The sequence below is a fragment of the Berghia stephanieae genome, chromosome 6 (assembly GCF_034508935.2).
Source record: "Berghia stephanieae isolate SIO BIC M18660-M18661 chromosome 6, UCSD_Bste_1.3, whole genome shotgun sequence".
NCBI lineage: Eukaryota > Metazoa > Mollusca > Gastropoda > Nudibranchia > Aeolidiidae > Berghia > Berghia stephanieae.
Genome location: NC_088365.1, coordinates 40,268,464 through 40,289,075, shown reverse-complemented (window position 1 = coordinate 40,289,075; position 20,612 = coordinate 40,268,464). Strand labels below are relative to the sequence as shown.

The 20,612-nt window shown below is 37.5% G+C and overlaps 1 protein-coding gene across 1 annotated transcript in view; it reads right to left on the bottom strand.

Moving 5' to 3' along the window:
* The window catches only part of LOC144975023 (NOP protein chaperone 1-like), a 50,999-nt gene extending 30,387 nt beyond the window's left edge, over positions 1-20,612 (bottom strand). Inside the window, exon 1 of the mRNA XM_078918667.1 lies at positions 20,454-20,612. Within this exon, the coding sequence (XP_078774793.1) occupies positions 20,454-20,547 (94 nt within the window). The 5' untranslated portion in view covers positions 20,548-20,612. The remainder of the gene's footprint in view (positions 1-20,453) is intronic.

The window sequence follows — 20,612 nt, the reverse complement described above, 5'->3', positions numbered from 1 at the left end:
AAAAAAGGGTATTTTGTCCGCATGTGTGGAAAATAAAAGTGCGCAAAATACAAAAATTTATATAAAAGCTAACATCAAACCCAAATCAAAAATAAACTCCGATCTTCATCATTCAACAAACATTCATTTGCAGTAATCACTAGTAATTACAAAATTATCGGTTTATCAAGAAACTAAAACTTAATGATCATTTTAAATCAGTATAAGTATAAGGCTCAGAAATTGCAATATCTAAGGATATTGCTTTCGAAACACTAAAAGAAATTACCAAAAGACCCCAAATATGTTGTAGTATTGATGCTAGTGCCTGTAGAAGAGGAGATGCTAGTTGTAGCGATGGTGATCTAGCGGTGGTGGCGATGGATGAAGTGATGTGGTGGTGGTGGTTGTGGCAGTGACAACGCTGTGATGGTGGTTGTAATTGTAACAGTGGTGATGCCATGATGGTGATGGTTTGAGATGATGATGCTGATGTCCCAAATGAAGTTGTGACGGTGATATACATCTACCAGCCCAGTAAATCAGTTGAAGGTTTTGAGATAAAATATTTGTGAGAGTGGTCTTCAATCTAATAGAGATGACAATTTGCAGCAGTGGAAAAATAATTTACCATAATCTTATCAAATGATCCATGTCTCTATCTCTCTCCCTTTTTTATAGCACTTACTACTCATCCTCCTACTACAACTACAAACATTTCCTACAACCACTACTAGACTAGTACTATTACTACTACCACTACTACTTCTACTCCTTCCACTATTACTACTGCTACTACATACTAATACTATTACTGTTGGTCAAAATGATGGGAAATTCACACATATCACAGACAAGTTAATACTTCTAGAGGATTCATTTTGAACCATTTTGTTCCTAAAGCTGCCCAGTTGGTAATGAAAAAAAAAAATCACTCATACAAAATAAGAAATCTTAAAAAAAAGATCATTAAATTTTTAAAAACAAAATAGAGTAATTTTAGTAATTACAAAGGGAAATAATCCATTTATGTTTAAGCTTATCAGCAAATACAGTTTTTAATTGAAAGCTTCATTGCCAAAGATGTTAGTTAAATTTAATTTTCACTTAAAATTTTCTATTTAACAGGTGGTATCAGCTTAAATGTGGCCTGATGCCATTTAATGCATAATTCTATGCAAATCCTCAAAAAGGTATGAGAAAAATATTGGTGAAAACCGGCAACATATAACTAAATGAAATGAAAACAATAGTATACTCACTGTGATGCATCATTCAGAAACACGGTCAACAAAAACAAAAACAAACAAAAAATGAAACATGGTTAACAATTGATGTATGACATGTCATTTTCAGCACCATTCATGCTTGAGAAAAAAAAAAATCAAAATATTACAACGACAAAAATCGTACTAAATCTTTTGGAATCGTATCCACGTATTTGAGTCCAAAAAATCGTACTAAAATACGATTAATCGTACCGGTTGGCAGGTATGCCATGACTCAGCAATTGTTGTCACCACCTGCACCTCTATAAGAAAACAAAAGGCACCAAAACGCACAATCCATTTTTATGGAAATCGGCAGATATTAATAAAATTAGAGATGACTGTAATGTCTTTTGTCCAAAATTTCTGACAAATCACAAATTGACAGACTCGGTCGAAGACATGTGGGCTAATGCAAAGAAAAAATTATTCAACATCGTAGAAAACAATGTTGCGACAAAAACAACATCACCAAACGGGAGTAAACATTGGATTGACGGAAGATTAAAACATCTGATTAGACAGAAGCAAAAATGGTACAGAAAGATGAAGAGTACGAAGTCAGATAAAGCACGATCAAATAACCAAAAATTGAATGAAAACAATAGTACAAAAAGAATGTTGGAAAGCACATATAGACAACGTGACACATCTTATTAATGGAGACAATAAAAAACAACTTTTTGGATACATTAAGGCGAAATCGAAGGGTGGAAACAACACCATTGCCAAATTGAAAGACAAACACGTAATTTACCATCAAGACGCTTATAAAAAAAAAAAAAAAAGCAAATATCCTCAATGAACAATTTTGCTCCGTCTTTTCGCAAGATTCACACAACGATCTACCTAATCACATTAAACAAAGTGACATTATGAATCAGATAATGGCTGAAATCCATAAGAACGTAAAAGGTGTAACAAAATTACTCAAAGGCTTAAATACCCAAAAAGCAACTGGACCAGATGGAATTCCTGCACGACTTCTCAAAAATTGTGCGGATGAGATTGCCCCGGTACTATCCCTTATATTCCAATCCTCAATAGACCAAGGAGTTGTGCCAAATGATTGGAAGCAGGCTAACATCGTCCCTGTATTCAAGAAAGGAGACAAAACACTACCAGAAAACTATCGTCCAATCTCAATGACAACTGTGAGCTGAAAAATCTTAGAGCATATTTATACAGCTCAATTATGGACCACCTGGAAGAAAACAACATCCTCACCGATGCTCAGCATGGACATCGAGCTTGCCGATCATGTGAGACACTACTGCTACCAACCTCCTGTGAGTTTTTGCAAACACTGCAAAATCGAGGACAGACAGGTGCAATTCTATTGGACTTTTCAAAAGCTATCTACAAAGAAAGTCCATCACAGAAGTCTGCTTCTTAAAATAAAACAGTCCGGAATTGCTAACAATGCCACCACAAATCAGCAATGACTAAAAATGAAACATTAAAGTCATGAAAAAAAATATTGAAAAAATTCATTTTTTTGCCGAACAGCACGGGGAGCCATATTCAAGGGCAGATAACTCCAAAAGTTTATAAATATTTTCATTTTCCTTTAAATAACTGTAATCTAAGCTAAAAGTTGTAAAGGATTATCAAATTTGAAAGATTTAACTTAATTAATAAAAAAGTTATAACCCCTCAAAAATGGACCCACAAGCAAATTTGATTTTGAAACGTTTTGAGACAAAATTTCAAAAAATTGTAAAAAAATTCAAATATGTATCCATATTCTGAACTGAAAATTTAGTTTTCTTCATGTCTCATAAGTATCTTCAATTGAGTTTGAGTTTGAGGAAAATCAAAAGGGGTGTGGTTCCCACCCTTGGTCCACTTGACGTGGAATGACCCGGAAGAGTATTGGCTTGATCAATCACACTTGGTATTCAGTGTTGCTCATAATGACATAATGTGTTATTTGCTCTGGATTTTATGTAGTAACCGTTATTCTGAGGTGTCAGTCTGTTACCATCCATTTGTCAGTCCGTTACCAACACTTTCTCAAAGACTGCAGATTCAAATTTTAGACAATCTTTTAAATATTGCTAGTGGGTTGTAGAACAACCATCTCGTGGTTACTATAAAAAAATGTATTTGTTACTGGAAGGTTTAACTTCAGCAAGTTTGATCCATCTACACATGAAATTGAAAAAGGTGGATTTTCTGATGTCAGTCCGTTACCAAAATTATAATGTCAAATAAATTAAAAGTTGATAAAGATTCATCTTTATCCATTTCGTATATGATAAGGGAGGACATGATAGATGTCCATGGAAAATATTTGGTCCATACAATAAATTCAAGGCATTTCGGGGGACGAAATGTAAGCATTTTTGCTCTGATTTGTCAGTCCGTTATTGTGGATTTCCCAGTAGTTAGGTATTTGCAGTAGTACTGCAAATGCGGGCTCGTTCTGCATTTGCAGTAGTAGCCTACGAGCCTAGAGCTTTATTGTATAGAGGACTGGGCGCAAAATATAAATAAACTAATTATTATTATTATTACTTATTTTAATTACAGTAGAATTACTCTAACCCGAAATTTTGGGGACCTTCTAAACCATTTCGGTTTAAAGACATTGAACTGCCGTAACTACATTTCTAATCAAGATAGAAACAAAATTCAAACTGTTTTGTAATCAGTGTTGCCAGCTCTTTCATATGACATTGGTTTTAAGTGTGTGAGTTACATTTTTAGAATTTCTGTTAAACTCCCTACTATAAAGGATAATGATGATGGTGGTGGTGGTTGCTATAGTTTTGATAACAATGTGGAGATTGCTGTAGTAGTAATGATGATGTAGTGGTGGCTGTAGTAAGAGGTAATTTATTGATGGTAACTTCTATTATTTGCAGGAAAGCACTGAGATATGAGTCGAGCAACGGAGAGAGAGAGAGAGAGAGAGAGAGAGAGCGAGAGAGAGAGAGAGAGAGAGAGAGAGAGAGAGAGAGAGAGAGAGAGAGAGAGAGAGAAGAGAGAGAGAGAGAGAGAGAGATATTCCAAGAACTTTATAAAATATATTAAACTAACTAACTGTAAATAATACAATAAACGGGGATGGAACTATTCCCAGTAATGTAATCCGACAGATAAGCTGATAGATTTCAAGATGCGTAGTGTTTTTATGCACCTCCGTTGATGGTCTATCTTAACGGATCATTTTTATACACCTCCGTCACGCATGTGCATCCCACCCAATTTCCTCAGCGATATTGTGTTTCTGTATTTGGACATGGCGAAAGCTATATTGTAACAACTGTAGGATGTTTTTGTTAATAAATTTATATAAAAATAATAATTTAAAAATTCGAAATATAAAACTAGAAAATAGAAGTTGCATTGAAGATAAAATAATGTTTTAGAAAGACCTTATTAAACGTGATGAGCAGTCAGGTGGCTCCGTAGCGCAGTGGACAAGCTGTCAGACTCTAACCTTGAAAGTACTGGGTTCGATTCCCATTGTAGACATTTTTTTAAAAAAGTTTACTTTATTGAGAAAGACATCATTTTTGTTTGTTTTCTTTCCTTTTTTCTCTCAAAAACTTTTTATTTTTTAAAGTTTTTTAAAAACATTGATTTTAATTTTTTAAAATTATTTAGGCCTATTTATTTGAGATCAGTATTTGTGTGCCATGTTTCTTTTTACTTTTGATTTTTTAAATTATTGTTATTATACTTTAATTTATTATCATTGTTATAAACGTACATCGGTAATCACTAAGTTCTAAGCAGCATGCTAAACTACAATCTAAAACTATTTAAACCTCATGGATGTATGCAGCAACATTTTCATTAATTTACCATCACCGCCAATTGAGGTGCATAAAAACGGTGCGTTTTTGTACACCTCCAACGGAGGTGCATAAAAACGCCACCTTCAAGATGTGTGTAACAGTAGTGTAAATAATACGTTCATACCAACCCTTTTGATAAGAACCACTTCACATAATAATAAGAACTTTTTATCTCCCTTGTTTTTTTCCGTTTATTATTTTTCGTTTCGTAACCAGCTAGCTTGAAAATAAAGAGCTGCATTAAATCCAATCATCCTGTATTGTATACTCATTTTATAACTATATTACATGGTGGCAGCGGTAAACCTACTATTTATCTACCCCTTGTGTCCATTATTTTGAGCAGGTAACATTGTTTTTGAGATTAAAATGGCTTTTAGTCAGGTACCAATGCCTTATCTTGATTGGTGCAAAGACAACAAACAAGAAGCATACGACGAATGGAAGGAATTCATGGAATCGTTTTTTATTATAAACAATATCGATAATGCAAATAAGTATCATTACATCCTGCTATCTACGGGCACCAAAGGTAGAGACATCGTCCAGTCCTCCAAACTATCAGCAGTGGATAAACAAGACCCAATAAAGGTATGGAAACTTCTTAGTAGAAAAACCCAACAAATGGGTGGAAAGGATAGAGCTACAGTCACTGTCCCAGATGACAGACGAAAACCTAGAAGCGTTTGTATTGCGTCTACGGAACAAGACAGCAAAATATTCGTTTAGAGATGAGAACATACGCAATGACAGGATGCTGGAGCAGCTGATTAAAGGCTGTAAATACCAAAACGAACGAAAGCGACTACTAGAACAGGGTGATGCGCTTAATCTCGAAACAGCCATAAACTTGCTTAAAAGCCATGAGCCATCAATCCGGCACATGGCAGAATATAGCACAGCAGCCTCGGGGAGCGGAGTCAAGAACACAGGCCGAACTAGATGCCATAAAAGCAAGAGATCATAGACAACTGCAACAGTGCGGTCAATGCAGTCTTCGACACGAACGAAGAAAATGTCCTGCTTTCGGCACAATGTGCAAGATATGTGACAAGCCTAACCATTGGGCAAATGTTTGCAGATCAATCCCCCCAAAATCGAAACAAAACAATCGAGACCATAAACAATGGGATAAAAATCGTAGATTTACACTCAAGCCAAAAGTTAATGACCTAATGGCAGAAACTATGAACGCGATGAATTCAACATTGATACTGTCGGAATTGACAAAAAACAGAGAGATGAAATATATACGAGAATTCCATTGGAAGTACCTCACAGATCAGAAATTATGAACCTGAGAGTCAAGGTCGACACTGGTGCGAATGCAAACATTATCACAATGAGAGCATCGAACCAAATATATCCTGATGAAGACATAGACAAAGTGCTACAGGAAACAAGACAGTCTTATCTGGCTACGGAGGTGGTACAATTGAGCAGAGAGGATGCTTACAAGTCAAATGCAAAGGTCACAGCCTCACATTTTATGCAGTAGACTCAAACAGCCCAAATATTTTAGGACTTGAAGCATGTCGTCTACTCAACCTGGTGAAAATAAACTGCGCTATACAAGCCAAAACAAAAACACCACTCGATGAGGACTGGAAGTTATATGTTCCATTTCCCATTCCTTCATGAATGCTTTAAATTCCGAGCTTGTGAACTGTTTTGCGTTATCGGTCACAATCAAACGGCTTCATTGAAAGGATGGTGCAGACGGTTAAGAACTGCTTAAAGAAATCAAAAGAGACCAAACAAAATCCCCAGATTGCTCTACTCAACCTAAGAACTACACCGATTGACCAGACATTACCTTCCCCCGCTGAACTTCTGTTCAATCCGAACTCCAATACCACGAACAATGAAGATCACCCCCAGAATAGAAGAAGCTCGGGACAACCTGAAACATAGGCAGCTGAAACAAAAGCAACAATACGACAAAGTATCTAACACTCTTCCACAGCTGCATATAGAGCACGAGTTTACCGAATGTTTCGACCCCATTGGCAACTTTGAAGGGAAATTCCATATTACTCTCCGGGAAGACGCCACACCTGTAATACATCCACCAAGGAAATGCCCCATTCACATACGGGATGAGCTACTACAAGAACTAAACAGGATGGAAGAAATAGGTGTCATTGACCAAGTGAGTCAGCCAACATATTGGGTAAATTCATGGGCATTCAGTAGAAAATCTAATGGAAAACTCCAGGTGTGCTTGGACCCCAAAGATCTTAACAAAGCCATTACAAGAGAACACCATAGGACACCAACCCTTGAAGAAATCTCGCATAAATTCTCCAATGCAAAAGTTTTTTTCCAAATTAGATGCGCAGCATGGATACTGGGCAATCAAACTAGATGAAGAGTCAAGTCTGCTGACAACGTTCAATTCACCCTTTGGGCGATACAAGTTTAAAAGACTCCCTTTTGGGCTCAGCGTCTCCCAAGATGTCTTTCAGCGAAAAATGGACGAAATTCTAGAACAATGCCCAGGAGTAGAAGGTATGACAGATGACGTATGTGTATATGGCAAGAACCAAGCAGAGCATGACAAAAATTTGCTCCATTTAATGGAAGTAGCAAAAACACATGGCCTTGTTTTCAACAGTAAGAAGTGCTTAATCAGACAGGATAAAATTACATTTTTTGGTCTAGAATGGTCCCAAGATGTCCAGCCTAGTCCCAGCAAGTGTGACAACATCAAATCAAAGGCCAGTCCAAGCAACAAAACTGAACTGCAGTCGTTTCTTGGGATGATCCAATACCTAAGTCCGTTCATTCCAAGGTTAAGCGAAAGAACTACTGCACTGAGAGAGCTTTTGAAAAAGGATAATGTCTGGAACTGGAATAGTTCGCATGAAAAAATATACCAAATGATGAAGAATGACATCCACCAGCATTTGAGGCTATCTTATTTTGACCCTCACAAACCCACCACGATAGAAGTGGACAGCTCATTGAACGGTCTTGGAGCAGCGCTTCTACAGGATGGAAAGCCCATTGCCTTTGCATCCAAGAGCCTGACAGAAACAGAGGCACGATACGCAAATATCGAACGTGAAATGCTGGCCGTCGTCTTTGCATGTGAAAGATTTCATACGTACATTTACGGCAAAGAGATAACTGTACAGTCTGATCACAAGCCATTAGAGACAATCCAGTTGAAAAACATTGCAAAGGCACCTCCACGACTACATCGCATGCTCTTACGAGTACAACCATACCAGTGCATCATTACATACAAACCTGGCAAAGAAATGGTTTTTGCAGATTTTTTATCCAGAAACAAACCTACAAGTGGTGAGGAAATTGAGTTGGACGCCACAATCCATCATGTAATAATAAGCCCAGAGAGGAAGACTGAGCTGTTAGAGGAAACAGCAAACGACGCAGAACTTGCCTCACTCGCAAAGCAAATAAGAGAAGGTTGGCCTGAAGACATCAGTCAAGTGAAGAAAGCACTGAGACCTTACTGGTCCATGAAAGAGTTACTCTCTTTTGACAATGACCTCATCATTAAAGGCACAGCTATTTTGATACCAAAGAAATTACGAGAAATGATACTGGACAAAATTCATGCTGGTCATCAAGGTCGAGAAAAATGCATTCTATGTGCAAAAAACAATGTATTTTGGATCGGTATGACAAAAGACATCACCATGAAGGTACATTCGTGTCAGATTTGCAACAAATATGGAAAAAGCCAGGTATGTCAACCGCTAGCGGCAGACATATTCCATCTGGATGGAAAAAATTATATCCTAATGGGTGACTACTTCAACAAGATGCCATTCGTAAAAACACTGACAACCATGACAAGTCAAGAGATAATTAAATACTTTCAATCAGTGTTTGCTATTCACGGTATTCCTCTCACGCTTGTGACCGATAACGCAAAACAGTTCACAAGCACGGAATTTAAAGCATTCATGAAGGAATGGGAAATCGAACATATAACTTCCAGTCCTTATTTCCCACAATCAAACGGCTTCATTGAAAGGATGGTGCAGACGGTTAAGAACTGCTTAAAGAAATCAAAAGAGACCAAACAAAATCCCCAGATTGCTCTACTCAACCTAAGAACTACACGGATTGACCAGACATTACCTTCCCCCGCTGAACTTCTGTTCAACAGATCAATCCGAACTCTAATACCACGAACAATGAAGATCACCCCCAGAATAGAAGGAGCTCGGGACAACCTGAAACATATGCAGCTGAAACAAAAGCAACAATACGACAAAGTATCCAACACTCTTCCACAGCTGCATATAGAGGTCAGCCGGTCCTCTTACAAGACCCAATTTACCATACATGGTCAGCAGCAACAGTGATAGATCATGCTGCGGAACCAAGAAGCTACACAGTGGAGACACCCAACGGTACTGTCCGCAGAAATCGTATACATCTTAAGAAAAGAAAGACACCAGGTGCTCCATCGCTCAACAACAACGAAGAGTACACAACACAACTTGCACAGCAGGAGACAAACAATAGTCCAGACAATGCCCTGGAGACTCACATTCCTGTACCTACCCACCACACAAGGTCTGGCCGGGAAATTATCCGCCCTTAAGGGGATGGGTGGGTCCTCGATTGTCAAAAATCGAGTAAAATATCGATTTTGAGATTTTTTTATTTTTGAAAAGTTTGAAACCTTTGCTACATGAAAATGTGTTTGTTGACTCTCAGATGGGTAAGTTTAGGTCCAAACTGACCTCTTGAAGTCCAAGGGGGTCAGCAAATATAATGTTACAGCCTGGCTTGACAGCGAAAAAGCCATATAAACATTAGGCCAATATGAGCATAAAACATCGATAATAATAGGCAAGTTTGGTATCGATAGTTTCGTCTATTTTTGGTCTATATGAAATGCCCACTGTCAAGGTCTTCGGTCTATCTATATTTAGTCAAGAGCCTTTCCAAAAACCCCTTCTCTGACCCAATTTTGAGGGGTTGACTGATTGTAGTAAAATCGTGAGTAATTGTTGTGACCTTTGCCTTGTTAGCGCTGTTCTCATTGGCTGTTCAAAATAGTCGATGATAACATGACCTGATACTGCTTTCTGAGTGGTTAGCGGGCGAGTCAAAGTTCATGCTTTGACCTCATCTTCGCATGCGTCGCATGTAAACATTGTTATTCTGTGTGTGATTTTTCTTCTTCCCGGGGACATAGAAGTTTGTTTTGTGAAAAGTACCGACACGCACGCAACAAGTATGCCTAGAAAGACTCGAATTGTACGACTTGCAAAATCAGCAGCTCGAACAAGATGGGAACAGTAATATTATTGTGAATTTTTATAGATAGAATTTGTCACTCCTTCGTAACATGATGCAAAATGAAAAAGCGCTGAGGTCTGCACGAGAGAGAGAGAGAGAGAGAGAGAGAGAGAGAGAGAGAGAGAGAGAGAGAGAGAGAGAGAGAGAGAGGAGAGAGAGAGAGAGAGAGAGAGAGAGGAGGAGAGAGAGAGAGAGAGAGAGAGAGAGGAGAGAGAGAGAGAGAGAGAGAGAGAGAGAGAGGAGAGAGAGAGAAGGAGAGAGAGAGAGAGAGAGAGAGAGAGAGGAGAGAGAGGAGAGAGAGAGAAGAGGAGAGAGAGAGAGGAGAGAGAGAGAGAGAGGAGAGAGAGGAGAGAGGAGAGAGAGAGAGAGAGAGAGGAGAGAGAGGAGAGGAGAGAGAGAGAGAGAGAGAGAGAGAGGAGAGGGGGAGAGAGAGGGAGAAGAGGAGAGAGGAGAGAGAGAGAGAGAGAGAGAGAGGAGAGAGAGAGAGAAGAGAGAGAGAGAAGAAGGAGAGGGAGAAAGAGAAAGGAGAGAGGCGCGCGCAAAATCCACTAACTGTGCTGAAAAACGCTTTACAAAGGGTCCCTGACCGACAGCAACACGTAAAATGTAGAACAAGACATGACGCCTGTTAGGCGATATTACAATTTTTCCGACAGCGACAGCACTGTTGACGGCTAAGTACTCATTTTACACCCGAATACGGTGAGAGAACGGGAGTAAATAGTCTTTTCCAAGGACTCAACTATGCGCTGAACCAGGCTCGAAACCAGGACCTTCCGATCAGAAAGCGAGTGTCATACCACAAGACCACATAGCTTAGATAGATAGATAGATAGATAGAGAGAGAGAGAGAGAGAGAGAGAGAGAGAGAGAGAGAGAGAGAGAGAGAGAGAGAGAGAGAGAGAGAGAGAGAGTGTGTGTGTGTATGTGTGTGTGTACGTACATGTGTTGTACGTACGTGTGTGTGTGTGTGTGAAGCCCAGAAAAGGCAAGGCAGGAACAGGAGGCTGAAGAGGGAGGGCCTGCACATCAAGCAGGGTCATTTTGACGCATGAATGCATGATCTTGTCTGAGTTTCCTGTGCTTGAAACTTTGAATGCGTTTTTCTCTGTTTGTGCTTTTTCTACCATTATTTTGCTACTCTTCCTTTATTTGTAAACATTTTTGAATGATTTTTCGCATGTGCATACAGTATTACTAGGTTCATAAAACTGAGCATTTGTATTTCAGATTTATTTTATAAATTTTGCGTAAATGAGGGTCAAAAGTCCAAAAATTGGTCAATTTTTGATGTTTCAAAATTGATGAACTTTGAAAATCAATAAAAATAATACTATTGTAGATATTAGAAAACCGATGCTTAGCCCAAATGAATGGCTCAAGTACTACTTGTATACCTATTTTCATGTCAATAACTTGTCATTTGGCGAAGCCTTAGCATTTTGAAAACTACTTCATTATAGGGTATCAAATTTCAAAATGGCGGCGTTACCATGGTAACCAAAAACTGAAATTTAGGTTTTCAATATTTTTTCCTCTAATTAGGATGTACATAACCTAAAATTACCACTAAAAGTCAGCTACTTATTACACTTTAGAATTTCGCCTTCAGGACCCGCCCATCCCCTTAAAGGCTCGTCGAAAACTACTAACCATAGGTTCTACTATCGTCAGCTGTCACCTCACTTTATTCTCACTCTTCGTTACCCTCTTCACAGGTATACATGCAATAATACCCTTGAGGAAGAGTGACTGTCAGAATAGTCTACAGTCATTTCATAGGCAATGTCACTAGTCACAGGCGTTTATTGCTTTCAGTTTAGTTCGCCAGGTAAATCTAGCCAGTCTAGTGATGATGAGTCATAGCTTTACACTGAGAGAGGGAGACAATTTTTTCGCCGTTTTGGTCGATTTTTTCTGAATTTCAAACTAATGTAGTATTGCCCTTATTAAGTGTAGCAAAAATATTTTTATACTACCAAACAGTTTATTAACAGAGTTTTCATTGATTATTTAATCATTATTATGATGTTGTTAAAAAGCAAGAGGGATAACCCATGAAGTTGATACATAAATTTAAGTGAATTGAAATTTTTAAGAGAATATTTTAACATGTTCAACACTTAAGATTTTAAAACAAAAGTAATGGAAATGATGTTGAATATCTGTAGAATGTAGACATATAAATTTTATTCCAGTAGATTGAGGCGTTTTTGAGATATCAGTTCACCTGTACGTAAAAGTAAGGATTTTGAGTAAGGTAAAACTGAAATCCAATCACAGCATTGTCTTAATAGACATTTTTTAATAAACCAGCAACATAGTCAAATGTGATTCCTTTATATTTATCCCAGAATCAACGAATTATAAGAATTCCATTAAAAATTGTTATACCCTATAAGGACACTCATTTAAAGACAATCAAAACCATAAAGAAAATCTTAAAGAGTTCTTATAATTTTCATAACCTTATTTTTGAGATATCCATGCCCATTACTTTTTTTATGTACTTGACTCGCACCTCTTTTAATTTGTGTGCCATATAGACTGCATATAGCACATCACTGGTGAAAGATTAGGATCATATTCACCTCATTAAGTATTGTTTCTTGTTCAGAGTTTTCTCATTGAACCAAAGGTATCAATACCTGCATCGCATTTCTTTAAATTATGTACCAGTGAGATACATTTCTCGCAAATTGAAATATTTAAATATGTCAGAATATCTCATTTACATTTATAGTCAATTGTTGATAACGTCTAGTCTTTTAATCCTCTCAGCACGGCTCTGTACTCTTTCACAACAAATTCGACATATTTCATTAGTACTGGTGTGATGACCGTCTTCAGCGTGTCTCTCCATGACCTGAACAGAACTTAAATAAGTAAATTTAAGAAATATCTAAAATTTCCGCTTAAATTCAATGAAATCAAATTAAATAAATGTCTCTTATCATCACTATCTAGTTTTATTATTGGGTTTCTAAAATATCATGAAATATTCTCCTCTTTGTTGGTAACAAAAATAATTATTGAGATTCCTTTCCACACCCTCTATTCTTAAATCCCTGAATCTACATAATAAAGTATATATCCTATGAAAGATAATTTTATCTACTTTTCTCTGATCCCTCACCCTTGATGGTAAAAAGTGTTGGTTTGATATTTTGAATTTTTAAATATTTCTTAAACTTATAATTTTAATATTTATTTCATAAAAAACTCTGATTATTGAAAAGAGCAAAACACAAACTTATCATTTAATGATGTAAACAAAAATAATTGCGTCTTGTAGAGGAAAAGCTGGTCTTTGTATCCATATATGTTTGAACATTATGAAAATGATGCTGCGTCCACAATAGGCTGAGAAAATTGAGTATTTTGATGAAATTTCTACCACTCTCTGCCTGAGAGAAATTCAAAGCGATGAGATTTACCTGCAGACATAATTTATTGCCAGTGCACCCCGTCTTGACAGGTGTTATCACTGTGGTTGACGGTGGATTGTTTACATTACTTGACGGTAGCCAGTGAGGGAAGAAGTAACTAAACTGAAAGTTTGGGCCCTATTTAAACGGCTGTGTAGTATAGGTAGTGCTGTAGAATGCAATACACAATACCCACAATGCACCAAATGTCTACGCCTACACTGAATATTAATGGATATTGAGGTGAACACAAAGACAAACACTAGGTTAGGGACCAGTGGATAAAGGGACACAATAATGCCCTCCACTGGGTCGAAGTTACCAGACCTCTAGTCTTTTTTCTTTCAGGTGATGCCCACATTGAAGAGCCTATTTTCCAACTTATTATGATCTCATCCTACCTTATATTAAATCTTTACGTTATGTTTTGTTATTTTTTGGCATCCTGCCCACTGATTGGCTGATCTGAGGTTCTTAACCTAGGGTCCCCAAATTACATTTGATGTTCTAAGTTCTATGTTCTAGACAGGCCCTAAGAGCATAACGTGTTTATATATCTATCTCAGTCTTGATAAAAAAATATGCTTACGTTCTATTTGAGAAGGGTGATGTAACAGTAGTGTAAATAATACGTTCATACCAACCCTTTTGATAAGAACCACTTCACATAATAATAAGAACTTTTTATCTCCCTTGTTTTTTTCCGTTTATTATTTTTCATTTCGTAACCAGCTAGCTTGAAAATAAAGAGCTGCATTAAATCCAATCATCTTGTATTGTATACTCATTTTATAACTATATTACAATGTGAACGAATGATCAAGTCGGAGAGTCAACGCCATTTTGAACAGAATTAACTGAAACGCTGTGATTATCCCCAGACACCTGTCTGGGGATAATGAAAATTCGTTATCCCCAGACACCTGTCTGGGGATAACCAAATTTCATTATCCCCAGACACAAATTTGAAACTCCTGTCTTTTAAACAACTATCCACATTCCAGAATATGGAATGTTTCCGAATGCACATAGAAATAAGGAAAGTTAATAAAATATCTATAAAAACAAAATTAACCAACATTAAAACAGTTGTTACTACATATACACAATATGCGTAGACTTCGAAGTGGGTGTCATGGCCGAATGGTTTAGTCGTCTGCCCTGGAAGTTTTACCAGAATCGACGTTGTGGGTTCGAATCCTGGTTCTGCCACTTTTTTTTTTGTTTTTGTGTGAGTCTATTCTTTTCTCCTTTTTGTTTTACCTTTTGTTCCGTTTCTGAGCATGAATTTCTTAAAATTGTTTTTTATTTTTAAAAAAATTATTGTTTGTTTTTTTCTCCTCTATCTGACCATTTGGTCGCTCTCTGAATAGTTCTGTTTGTTTGCTTTTTAATTATTTATTCTTTTCAGACACTTTTTGAGATCGGAGTGGGGACGAATATGACAATTTGCTAGAAACTAGAAAGGAATGAGAGAGAGAAGAGAGAGAGAGAGAGGAGAGAGAGAGAGAGAGAGAGAGAGAGAGAGAGAGAGAGGAGAGAGAGAGAGAGAGAGAGAGGAGAGAGGGGGAGAGAGAGAGAGAGAGAGAGAGGGGGAGAGAGAGAGAGAGAGAGAGTTAAAAAAAAAAAGAGGTGGGGGGAGGGAGGAGGAGGATGGATGGGACATTTATCCCTTGCACCGTTCTGTAAAAAGAAGACGGAATGTATAAAAAAAAAAGTGGCAGAACAAGGATTTGAACCCGCAACGTCGATTCTGGTAAAACTTCCAGGGCAGAGGACTAAACCATTCGGCCATTACACCCACTTCGAAGTCGACGCATATTATGTATATGTAGTAACAACTGATTTAATGTTGGTTAATTGTTTTTATATCTATTTTATTAACTTTCCTTATTTCTATGTGCATTTGAAACATTCCATATTCTGGAATGTGGATAATTGTTTAAAAGAGCGGAGTTTCAAATATCTGTCAGGGAATAACGAAATTTGGTTATCCCCAGACAGGTGTCTAGGGAGAACGAATTTTCATTATCCCCAGACAGGTGTCTGGGGATAATGACACCCTAAAGAAAATAGTGTTATGTTCAGTGAGGGCACAAAAACTATCTAGACGTCTAGATCTAATTTTCAATTTTCAGAGACGGGAGTGCGAATAAGCATTGCTGAAAATAAATGTAAGTGTAAGGTCTTAGTAAAGGTAAAGGTACTCGGGTGTTTGTTTTTCCTGTAATGTTAGGGCTAGTGAGTGAAAGGTACTATTTAGATAGCTTTTATTTATTTTTTTGGTTTTATTGAAGGAATATTTGGATTGTTTCCCTTAGCACGAGATGTAGTCACGAGAGAGATGATGATGATCAGGTGAGAGTAGTGAGGATGGGGGGGGGGGGGGGGGGGGGGGTGTTAAGCTGATCCTACACAGGGATGAGAATAGTGAGAAGGGACAGCGGCTAGGCTAGGCTACCCTCTCTACCTGTTGGTTAACAGGGGTGAGAATAGCGAGAAGGGGCAACTACCTCTATTCTCATCCCGGGGGTGAGAGAACGATCGCTTTTCTATTCTCATCCCGGGGGTGAGATACTCATCCCTGTTAACCAACAGGTAGGGAGGGTAGCCTTGCCAAGCCGCCGTCCCTTCTCGCTATTCTCATCCCTGTGTAGGGTCAGCTTAGCACCCCCCCCCCCCCCCCCCCTTCCTCACTACTCTCACCTGATCATCAAATCTCTTCTGGTACTGGACGTAAGGAGGGTGAACATGTATGTCGTGCATTTAAAATGTAGACTGGCTGGCTTGAGATATGGGAATCATTGTTGGAAATCTGTCTACGGGATTCTCTCTTTAATAATAATAATAATAATAATAATAATAATAATAGATCTTTATTGTCCATAAATATGGCAATTTGTCATTTAGTTACACTTGTTATGTTAAACGATAACTGTAAGATTGAACAGATATTTCACTCCTTATTTTCTCTCTCTCTCTCTTTCTTTCACACGTGCGATATACACAACATAAACATATTCATTTCGTTTTCAATTTGTTACGATTGTGGCAATTCGACACCAAAAATTATCATCATTATCAATCGGTCAGTTAATCTTACATTAAATAAATTAATCAGTTAATCAGTCAACGAATCAATCCTTGGTTTTTCTGTACCATATGAAATATTCAAAATTTTTATTGCTGATGGAACGAACGTTGATTTATACTTGTTAGTTCTACATTTAATCTGACAAAACCTTCTCCCAGATGGTAAAAGACTAAATTCATGGTATAAAATATGTTTTTTATTGTTGGTAATTGAGAATGCTTTCCTTTCTATTGCTTTTCCATGAATTCTTTCTACTCCATCAAGAGGATGGTTTATTATTTTTGATGCCTCTTTGATAGATTTTGAAATTTTTGATTTATCTTTAAGTCGGCATCCTCCAAACCATATGGTGCAGCCAAACGCAATTACACTTTTAATCAATGAGTCATAAACTCTTAACATAGTTTTCTTCCTTACTTGAAATGTTCTCAATTTCCTTAGGATGTATAATCTTTGGGCAACTTTCTTAGATATTATATTAATATGTTGAGAGAAATTGAGGGAACTATCAATGGTTATTCCTAAATATTTAAAATAGTCAACTATCTCAACATCATCTTTACCGATCGCCACACACTTTAAGTCGTTTTTATTTTTTACACCAAACACCTGTTCTTTCGTTTTTTCAACATTTAATTCAAGCTGATTTTGTTTACACCAATCGGTGAATATATTTATTTGTTTGAAATAATTCTTTTCGGTAACTTTATCTTTTAATAAGCCAAGAATAGCAGTATCATCTGCATATTTCACTATAAAACAATTTTCAAAGGATGGTCTGCAGTCGTTGGTGTATAAGATGTACAGGATTGGGGAACTCACACAGCCTTGGGGACATCCGTTCGACAACGTTCTTTTGTTGGAGATATGTTCACCCAATTTTACACATTGCGGTCTATGGGTCAGAAACTCTTTATACCATGTAATAAGGTAGTTTGGAATATCCATGCTGCACAACTTTTGAAGCAAAATATCTGTGTTCATGGCATTAAAAGCTGACAAAAAGTCGACAAACAGGATTCTGGCGTAATTCGAGGGCATTTGGTCAAGGTGTTTCGAGATCAAATTTGTGGCGGTTAATAGTGCGTCTTCAACACTGAGATGTTGCTGGTATGCAAATTGGTACGGATCTAGCAATTTCAGGTCATAACATTTTTGTAGGAGCTCAGATTTTAAAATTTTTTCTAAACATTTCATTACAAGCGATGTAAGCGCCACTGGACGGAAGTCATTCAATACGGTCGGACAACGCTTTTTTGGAACTGGAACGACAATCGATGTTTTCCAAAGTACTGGCACTGATTGTTCATCGATTGACCTTTGAAAAAGTTTTGTATAAGGTATAGCCAGTTGTTGGTGACAGTTTTTCAAAATAGTTCCGGTAATGTTGTCTGGTCCTGGTGCTTTATGTTCTTTACATCTCCGGAAGAGGGAGCTTACGGTTTCTTCTTCAATATCTGGAGGTGGCTTATTGTCATTTGACAAACCGTTGTGAACAGGTGGGAGCCTGTCAAAACGACAGTAAAAATCATTTAATTTGTTGACATCAGTTTTCGTTTTTCCTTGTGGGAATGTTCGTTTCTTTTGGTCTACTCCTCCCATTTGTTTTATAATCTCCCATGCTTTCCTTGCGCAGCCCGATCTCAGTTGTCGCTCCATTTTATTTTTGTATTCAACCTTCTCTTCTTTTATTGTATTTCTGATCTCCTTTCCCTTTTCAAATTCTAGTTTAATGTCACCACTCATATAGGCAATTTTCTTTTCATTGAGTAAATATTTAAGTCGCTTTGTAACCCATGGCTTATTGTTAGGAAATATCTTAATTTCTTTTTTTTTCCACGCATAAATCCACACAAAATGTAATATAACATGTCAAAGTTTCGGTCCATTCATCAATACTGTCACCTTCTACCATTAATGTCTCCCACTGAGTACAGTCAAAACAGCCGTTCAGTCGTTGGATTGCCTCTTGAGTCCAGATATGGCGATATACTACAGTTGGTTTCTCACTCTTTAATTTAGAGATGTACGTCGGTACTAGGTGAATGGTATTATGATCAGATGTGGCTATCGGTTGTTTTTGTAGCGCTTTGTAGGCGTTCTTTATATTGCTATAGCACAGATCAAGCGTGTTGTTTCCTCGTGTTTTGCAGGTGACGAACTGTTCTAGTCCAGCTATGGGCAGCTGACAATGATTAAGCGAAACGGATTCGCCCAATTTCTAAGAATTGGACTTTTCCTTTTATGGGCATATTATTATTTTGTGTTGACTTAGCTGTCTCAATTTCTCCCTACGTTAGGTATTTTAACTTGTTTATATTTTCTGGCTCTCTCCCTACCCCTATCCCAAACTCTATTTCTCTACATCTTTTATATTGTTTGTATTTCCTTTCTCTCGTCCACTCAATATTTCATATCTCTCTCGCCCTCTCCCCATCCCCCCTCTCTTTATCCCTGTCTTTCTCTATTTTAATTTGCTGGTATTTTCTCTTCTCTTTCTCCTCCACTTTCTATTTCGTCTCTGCCCCCCCCCCCCCCTTCTCTTTCTTTCTCTCCCGTCTCAATTTATATCTCTCTTTCTTACCACTCTGTCGTTAATTTTTCCAATATCAACAACCATATCTTTCAAATATTGATGCTATGCGTGTAGTTTTTAAAAAAAATCATAACATCTACCAGTCAGATATAATATATCACATGGGTGCAAGAATGCCGGCTACAGCCGGCCGATTGGATTACCGAAAAAAACGTCGCCAGCTTTTTGCGATTTGGATTTGATTGATTTTTTTTTTTTTTAATTGTGCAACTTGTGACAAGAAACTTAACAAATTACTGCATTACAACCTTTGGATTAAACATACAACAATTGTGGACTAATATTATGAAGACTGGATGAATCTTGCAGGCTTTTTCAGATTATATGTCTGGTCATAATCATAAGTCGACTTGCAGGCTTTTTGAGGTCCAGTTGCTTGCACCCATGTTATCAAGGTACGAAACCTTGTGTAATGTAAAATGTTGATTAACACAATTCGGTGAGACCATATTATAAAAATGACAGCTAAAAACAATAACAAAGAGCTGGGTGACGTCAATTTTGCTCCTTCTATACAAGAAATTTATCAAGATAACGCATATTTGACCATAGAAATAGACTGAGAATTGAAAAATCTACAAGATTGCCAAGTTTCATATGAGATAAAGTTTCTTCTTATTATTATTATTATTATCATCGTCGTCATCATTATTATTAGTATCTAAGTAGTCTGTTGGTTAGGTAATAGACGGGTCTAGTAATTTATACGGGATGAGAATAGCGAGAAGGGGTGGCGGCTAGGGTAGGCTACCTACCCTCCCTACCTGTTGGTTAACAGGTGTGAGAATAGCGAGGACCTCTATTCTCATCCCGAGGGTGAGAGCTCGATCGATTTTTTATTCTCATCCCGGGGATGAGAATAGTCACTTCGTTTTGGAAGGAAGGTCTCCATTCAAGCCCCGAACAGTGCCATGCGACTGTGTGATTTGCACGTCGGGGTTACTGAATTTTGAGTCTAAATCTAAATAAAGAAAAATTCTTTTTTCTCACTTTGTCCAAATATGTCTGGATACAAAAGTTGTTTTGATTCCACGCCTTTCACGTTCAACGTATCACTTCTATTTGCCTTTTCCATTATATCCATTTCAGGAGGCAAGGGGTTGCAGTTACAGAAGCGAACAGGGTTGCCAGATTATTTTTCAACAAAAT